The sequence below is a fragment of the Malus domestica genome, chromosome 03 (genome assembly GCF_042453785.1).
Source record: "Malus domestica chromosome 03, GDT2T_hap1".
NCBI lineage: Eukaryota > Viridiplantae > Streptophyta > Magnoliopsida > Rosales > Rosaceae > Malus > Malus domestica.
Window position 1 is genome coordinate 27,918,634 of NC_091663.1, and position 8,544 is coordinate 27,927,177.

Below are 8,544 nucleotides of genomic sequence, written 5' to 3' on the forward strand. Positions count from 1 at the left end.
ATTACCAATGACACACGGAATTGTAAAACTCCCCGGATCTTTGCATTTGGGGGGTAGTTTATGTTGCAAGATGGCGGAGACATTCTCACTTACATGTACCACCTCTTTCTCCCGGACACGTTTCTTTGTTGTACAAAGCTTCTTTAAACACTTGGCATACTTCGGGATTTGCTTTATGGCATCAAGGAGGGGAATGTTGACATGCACCTTTCTAAATGTCTCTAGAACATCTTTTTCCTCCTCTTCGTTCTTTGATTGCAAAAATCTGCTAGGAAAGGGGACATTGGGCAGATTAGTGTTCGAAATCACAACATTTGGAACATTCTTACCTGAGGTGGACGGATGGGATATCTTAGATGGCTGCGGCATGGGTGATGGTACCCTTGCCGTGGGGTAGGTGTTCTCATCTTCTTCGAGTTGTATCTTCTCATCTTCCTTGTTTCTCACCTCTTTTCCACTTCCTAATGTGATAGCCTTTGCAGATTCGAAGCCACCCTTTAGATTGACCACCGTAGTGCTTGGTAACTTACCATTTTCACGGAATTGCCCCAAAAATTCGGCCATTTGGCCCATTTGCTTCTTCAGCTCATTAACCTCCTTTGCCTGGTTCTGCATTCCCTGCGCCATGGTGGTTAGTAACTGATATGTTTTATCATCATTCATAGACGTACCTGGGTTAGTTTGGGAAGATTGTGCCTGAGGAGGTGGTTGTGGTTCCATTGGCCTTGGAAAGAAACCTGGGGGTTGTCGGAATCCACTTTGTTGGCCATATTGTGGTGCATCTCTCCATCTGAAATTGGGGTGGTCACGCCATCCCGGGTTGTATGTATTGGAGAAAGGATCATTCCTTGGTTGGTTTTGATTCCCATAACCCACAGCATTGGTCGATTCCCATCCTCCATTCTCAATTAATTGAGGGCATTGATCAGATTGGTGTCCTTGAATGGAGCATACACCACAGATTGTAGTTCCTTGCGTTTTGGGGCCTTCAACCAACTGCGATAACATAGACGTAAGGTTAGCCATTTGGGATTGTAACTCAGAAATAGAACTTACCTCATTGACATGATGTGGCCGTGGGGTGTCTCTTTGCCCAACACCTTCATATTGTTGTGCATTGAGTGCTCGATTCGCAATGAGAGTTTTGGCATCCCTAGGTGTCTTATCCACTAGAGCTCCTCCCGCGGAAGCATCCAATATTTGCCGTTCAAGTGGTAAAAGACCTTCGTAAAAGTATTGAAGAAGTAACTCCTCCTTCATCTGATGCTGTGGACAAGAAGCAACAAGTGATTTAAATCGTTCATAATAAGATGGAAAAGATTCACCTTGGCTTTGCTGAATTCCACTTATTTTTTTACGAAGAAGAATGATGCGAGAAGTTGGGAAAAACTTCTCCAGAAACGCCCTCTTCATACTCTCCCAAGATGTAACTGTACCGGGAGCCAACTCGTATAACCAATCCTTGGCTTTGTCCATTAAAGAGAATGGAAAAGCCTTCATCTTTAAAATACTTCCGTCAACGGTAACCGGAGTCATACTTGAGCACACCACTTCAAATTCCTTCAAATGTTTGTTCGGATCCTCCATGGAAAGCCCATGGAACTTTGGAATGTGGTGGAGCAAACTTAACTTTAACTCGAACTCTTCGGTTTTACCTTGAGCAGCCATGGGATATTGGATACACAATGGTGTGGCATTATCCAAACCCGAGGCGGCAAGCTCCTTGAGTGTACGGTTGTCCATGGCTATACCTTGCTCTTCTCCACCCACTTGTGTCGTGGCCTTCTCTTCAACCTCAATTTCTTGCTCTTCTAATTCAGGCTCGGGACTAGGAGGATTAGACTCTTGCAATTTCTTTTTCCTTCTCAAAGTCCTCTCAAAATCACCGTCAAAGTCGGAGATATGCTCACGAACAGGTTGTGAGCTACGGGTCATAAACCAGTACCTAAAAACAAAGAAAACAAAACAAATCAGCAACTTAAACAGAAACTTAAACAAAATACAATAATTCGAAAGAAAACAATCCAAGAGATTAGCAAAGTTGCTAATCCCCGGCAACGGCGCCAAAATTTGATGTGAAAAATAAGTTAACACACAAAATTAAACCCTCTTTTTATCAAATGTAGTAAAGTATGTAAGTAGGGATCGTTCTAGGCCGAGGATTAGGAGGGATTGCTAAACACTTGAAAACTGACTTAAAAACATAAAAACAAAATTTAAAACACTAAACTAGACTCAAAGAATGCAAAACTATACTTTAAAATACTTAAACAAACATAAAACTCAAAACAGCAACCTAATGACTCAAAACTGCCTAAAAACCACTTTCTGGGCAGTTTTGAGAACCTAACAAGAACTTGGACGAAGTTGGATGAAAACTTGAATCAAAACACTTAGAAACACAAATCAAAACACTTTCTAACTAATCTAAGACTTCAAAATAAAGGGGGATTTGTTTTGGACGAAAATTGAAAACAAAACAGAAACTTTAAAACAAAACAGATTGTAAAACGTTTTTGGATGAAAAGGATGGATAAAAGGCTAGTTAGGAGGTTCTTCTCCACACATGACACACTTGCAAACAAAATGATTTTCAGTTGTTCTTTCAATAAATTATGAAACTCAACACCCCAAGTTAATTAGATACGCTTAAATTAACCTTCAAGTTCTCCTTAAGTTAATGAATTGGATGGAAAAGCGCATACAACAATTCAAAGCATTCCTCAAAGGTTCCTTACGTGATGAGCACAATAAAGATACAATCAAGAATCATGAAGCACAATGAGAACTATAAGTGTTGACGAGGCATTCGTTACTATGATGAGCATGAAACTAGTGCCAAGAATTCATTCAACGCGATCGTTTTCGAGCGACCTTCAGTACTTGTGATTATAAGATTGTAACTATTATGTGAAACTCCCTCATAATCTAGCATCATATTCATGCATGAAAACTAAGCGTGCACTCTCAATCAACATACACAAATAAGTTATCAATCAAGTAGATGAACGAATTGAATCCGCAACTTATGAAATAACAACTGAATGTAATCAAATCATATTGCAAGCATGTACATGGTTTCGAATCACCCCCCAACTAAGGGGGTTTAGTTCCTCATTCTTGCAATACAAAGATACATAAAATTAGACATTAAAATCAAAGGAAAGAAAACACCTAAAATGCTCCAACTTGGAAAGCAAGTGCATCAATGGATCTCCCTTCCTCCTTGTTGCGGCATGAAGCTTGTGGACAGATTTTTGGGTGGATTTATGGTGTAGAATGGATGGGGAATGATATGGAGGGGTTTAGGGTGAGTGTGGAAGAGTGTTTGATGGTTGGAAGGTGGTGGAGAACTAGGCAAAGAGGGTGGAAGAAGGTGGAGTGGCTGTTATGTTTTCTAGGCACTAGAATGGTGTTTTTGGGGTGTTTTGCTTCCTAGGGTGTGTATGGACGAATTTATGTGATAAAATGATGAATATGGGGGATTGTTCTTTGGCCAAGGGGTGTAAACATGTATTTATAGGCCCCAAAAACCTTAGAAAATCAGGTTAGGCTAGGGATGAAATGCATGGCAAGTTGGTGTGTGTGGTGTGCAATGGTCCAAGGGTGAAAATGAAGTGATGATGCAAAGTGTGAAGGGTAAAATGGAGTGGTGTTGCAGCTAGGGAGCATGAATGATTGTGTACATTGCATAGAGATGGAAAGGGAGGTGAAATGTGTCAACAAATGGGTCAAAGGTGCAACAACATGTGTGACAAATGCCCTTGGATTCCAAATGTGAATGATGGAGCATCAATTGGTGCATGTAATGGATGTAAAGGTTGTCTAAAATCTAATGGGTGAAGGGAACAAGAGGTATCAAGCAATTGAGTGAAATAATTAAATGAATTAAAGCATGAAATCAGAAATTATGTAGGGGACAAGAGTGATCAAGCATGGCATGGGAATCCAAAGGGAATTCTATGTGTTTTGCATGGCAATGAGTGTGCAACTTGGAGTGACAAATTTTTGGGCTGAATTCTTTATCTTTTGGACACTAATTCTTCACATTCTTGGCCTCTTTAGTTCTCAAATTCGTCCATCCACTTTGGCCCATGCATTTGCTATCCATTCCAAGCCCGAAACATGTTCCAAAGACCTCCAAAATGCATCTTCTTGCATACTTTGTACTTAGAGTCTTTCACTTTGCATGTGGGCTACTTTGCATGTGTATGAGTTGTCATTTTTTATCCTTGCAATTACACACACACACTTGCACACACATATGCCCAAAACGTCCATCCTCATGCATGCAATCCATTTGAGCCCAATATTGATCCAACATGCACCAAAATGCACTTTTCTTGCCAAGGTTGTTATTAAGACCTACAAACAAATGAAAATGGCTTTAAACACTAAAATAACTAAAGAAACACAACGTAAACGCACAAGAACAAGCCAATTAAGTCACATAAATATGCTCCTATCAATGGCTAACTCATCGAAGGTTCGCGGTTTGATGTCTTGAAGAATGTAATGTAATCCCCAATGAATGCCTTGTACGCACATTTCGATTGAGGAGATCTCCGAGAGTCTGTCTTTGCAATCAAGACTTAGAGTGCGCCATCGGTTGATGTAGTCAACTACTGGCTCATCCTTCCACTGCTTTGTATTTGTAAGCTCTATCATGCTGATGGTGCGACGGGTGTTGTAAAAGCGGTTCAAGAATTCTCGCTCCATATGCTCCCAATTGTTTATGGACTCAGGCTCTAGGTCTATGTACCAATCCAACGCGTTTCCCTTCAAAGAATGGACAAACTGCTTTATGAGGTAGTCTCCCTCTATCCCAGCGTTGTTGCAAGTTTCAACGAAATGAGCGATATGTTGCTTTGGGTTTCCCTTTCAGTCAAACTGCATGAACTTTGATGGTTGGTATCCCATCGGTGTACATTAGTGCATCCCTCGAAGTGCCTCCATATTGTGCCTTGATTGTATTTGTGATCATGTCTTGAAGTTATTGGATGGAAAGAAAGCCTATTGATGTAGCTTCAGACACTAGCTTTTGTTTCCCTCCAACTTTGTTGATATGATGTGCTTCTTCCTTTCCAGACTCCTCGTCGTGTTGATTCTTCTTTGGGTCAGGGTCGGCTTCTCCATCATGCTACGATTCCAACCTACTCATGAGTGTAGCGACTTGCGCGTCATCCTCCTCAACATTCTTCGTTAGCTTCACAATCGCCTCATTTATACGTGCAAGTTTCTCCTTAATGGAGGTGGTGGTGGTGGTCATGACTTGCGCAACCAAAGAATCTCCTGCAGACATCGAGGGTGTTGGCGAAGTCTTCACACAATGGTTACTGGTTGGCGATGATCTGCAGTAGGATCCTATGTTTGAGTTTGTATCTAAAGCTAGTGATAATGAGCGTACCCTCGAGTTCTTCGAAGACAAAGAGTCCCGTTAGCCATTTTGGGAAGTCATCTTGTGTGCCACAGCAGCATGCTTCGATGTCGTTAGCGAGGCTAGGTTGATGACGGACGTGTGCCTCTGACATTCCCCTTCTGTCTTCAGTGGCACCAACTTTGAAATGGCATGCTGAAGAGTGGCGACCGCCTTTGCCTTGCTCAGGGTTGTGACGCCAATGGATTCTCCGCTTGCGGCAGAAGTGATTGCACTTTTTCCCTTGGTTGCAAGAGCGGCTTGTCCCTTATTTGATGCCATTAACTTTGAAGTGTGCTTGGATTTCTTGAACGGAGAAAGAGATGAAAGGTAGAGATTATCCCACTGGATGTGCCAAATTTGCTAACACAAATTTGCTGTGACAAATGAGACAAGAACACGTGTACAAAATAGATTTATATTGATGAATTTGCAAGGTTACAATCTCTTTACAACTTGATCCGTTGATTTGATCTCCAAAATGTGTAGATGCGTAGTGTTCTTGATCCAAGGGTCGCGATGACTTGATCTTGGACGAACGAATGTCGCAAGGTTTTGGCTCTTGACAATGGAGGAACCGGCACGTGTAGGGGTGCTTGGTGGTTCTTCATGGGATTTGATGAAGGACACGAAGGGTTTTCTAAGTCTTCTTGAGTGTTTGAGTGTTTAGGTGCTTGAGAGCTTCAGAGTTTCAAAGCTTCAGCGTCTAGGCGTGAAATGATTTCTAGACCTCTTTCTTTGTCTTAGAGCCTCATACTTATAGACTTTCCAAGCCTTGACTATGGATGGATTTGTCCTTGATTGTGAAATTGATTAATTGACAAAAGAACTAAGACTTGATTTGTGGGCCGGTTCGTGATTTGACTCCATCAATTAACATTTGATTTAATTAAATTAAAATCAAATAATTCCTTTCTGCCAAGTGTTGACATGTGTCCTTCTTGATGACTCATCCGACTTTGTTGAGTCACACACCATGTGTACATTTTGTGTGACACGTGGCGCATGCCACGTATGCCCTGGCATGTCAAAACTTTAATGCATTGGTGAACATTTATTTCATCGAAATTTCAATGTCTACAATGATTAATATAGAATTCCTGCCCATAATAAATAAATAAACCAAATTCTACCCTGTCTTCATCTGAGATTTGGAGCTTATTGAACTTCAAAACCCTAGCGTGGTTGGCAAAGGCGTCCAGCAGTAGAGCTACACATCATTCAACAGAAAAAGACAATGTTTGAAGATCAATCTTCGTCGTTCCCCTTTGGAGCGCCCTCATCGACCCCAGCCTTCAGTAGGCCGTCTTCTACCCCAGCCTTGAGGATCCGTCTTCAACTCCAACCTTCGGGACCCTATCGTCGACCCTTGCCTTCAGGCTGCCATCGTCGAACCCAGCCTCCAGGCCGCCGTCTTGGAACATAGGCTTCATGCCTCCGTCATGGAACCTAGCCTTCGGCCCGCCATCTTGAAACCCAGCCTTTGGGACACCATCTTGGAACCTGGCCTTTGAAAATTGGAACTCAGTCGATGTTCCGGCAGCAACAACACCAGATGTCGTCATTTCACTTTTAGCAGCATCAGTCTGCTGACACCTTTGAATTTAAGAGTCCGTTTTGTATGTCGTCGCTTCAATAGCCAACATTCTTCCCTCCTCTTCTATTCTTTCTCCTCGGTAGCGATATACAAGTAAGTTTTCCCTTTCGATGTGATTGTTATTCAGTGCAACTGCAAATTCCTCCCTAACCCCAGCTTTCCTTTTGATTTTTAATTTGAATTCTGATTTTACTGTTTCTATTTGGGTTTCAAATTCAACAATTAATCCAAAAATTGCTTGCCATTTTACGTCTGGTCTATCAATAGTTTGATTTTTGTTCCCTATCGTGGTGTTTGATTTCCATGTAACTGGAGGCTTCCTTGTTTGTTTGTATCTTAGTCAGCCAAAACATCCATCAGCAACCTAACCGATGTGTCACTTGAAATTACTAAGCAATTGCTCGCGACTGAAGGCAAAGAGAAGAACATGGTGTACTCGCCGTTGTCAATCTAGGTCATGTTATGGCTGTTAACGGCTTGATCAAAGGTTCCCATAAAGGAGCAGTTACTCACTTTCCTCAAGTCCAAGTCCGTTGACGAACTCAACTCCCTCGCCACCCATCTTGTTCCTTTAGTCTTGGCAAATGGATCCTTTAGAGGTGATTTCTGCCTATCCTTTGCCAATGGCCTTTGGGTTAAGGAGTATCTCCCCATCAAACCTTCTTTCAAAGAGGTTGTAAACACTGCTTACAAGGCAGATATAAAACATGTTAGTTTCCATGACCCTCAAGAAGTGAGATGTCAAGTGAATTTATAGGCCGAAAAGGCGACGAAGGGCCTTATCACTAAGACTCTTCCTCCTAAGTCAGTTGACAAGAAAACCATGCTTATATTTTCAAATGCCTTATACTTCAAAAGCCTTTGGAGCAACAAGTTCGATACATGGAAAACAAAAATACGACTGCTCCCACCTTCTCAACTGTATTTGCATTAAAGTGTTGTTCATGAGAAGCTCTGAGAACCAATTTGTAAAAGCCTTTGACGGCTTCAAAGTCTTGAAGCTTCGTTATGCATAAGGTCAAGACAAGAAGCGACATTTTTTGATGTACTTATTGCTTGCAAATGCAAGATATGGGCGGCAACTTTGGTCGAAAGAGTTTGTTTCGAGCTTGGATTCTTAGATCGCCATCATCCGTTAAGGCGAGTGGAAGTTGGTGACTTCAAAATCCCAAGGTTTAAGTTTAGCTTTGCGTTTAAAGCATCCGACATCCTCAAGGATTTAGGACTGGTGTTGCATTTCAATGCTGAATGTGATTTAATAGAAATGCTGGATTCATCTCCAATTGGAGCCAAAATTTATCATAAATCCTTGATTGAAGTTGATGAACAAGGCACAAAGGCTGTTGTAGCTTAAAGGATTGAAGAAAGCCAAAGTTAACAGCTAAGTGGTCACGCAGGCTCGTCTACTTTTGTAAGTAAGGAGTCTGGTTGTCGATCTTATGGCTAATAGCTTTGCAAAAGTTCTACACAAAAACCTACGGCTGTATAGGCTACGTGGGTCTGTCTACTTATAGAAAAGTAGCACACCTGC

At 41.7% G+C, this 8,544-nt stretch overlaps 1 protein-coding gene across 1 annotated transcript; it reads left to right on the forward strand.

Annotated features, from left to right (window-relative positions):
- The first annotated feature begins 7,440 nt into the window (after positions 1 to 7,440).
- On the forward strand, positions 7,441 to 8,029 carry LOC114823267 (serpin-Z3-like). Its single transcript, XM_029098753.1, has 3 exons — positions 7,441 to 7,445; positions 7,611 to 7,753; positions 7,950 to 8,029. The coding sequence occupies exons 1-3, from the start codon at positions 7,441 to 7,443 to the stop codon at positions 8,027 to 8,029; spliced, it is 228 nt and encodes a 75-aa protein (XP_028954586.1).
- The last annotated feature ends 515 nt before the right edge of the window (positions 8,030 to 8,544 follow it).

Excerpts from the sequence above, each read along its gene's own strand:
- LOC114823267 (XM_029098753.1), top strand. Across the intron at positions 7,754-7,949 it reads TGACCCTCAAGAAGTGAGAT|TGTTGTTCATGAGAAGCTCT; the intron begins GTCAAGTGAATT and ends TTTGCATTAAAG.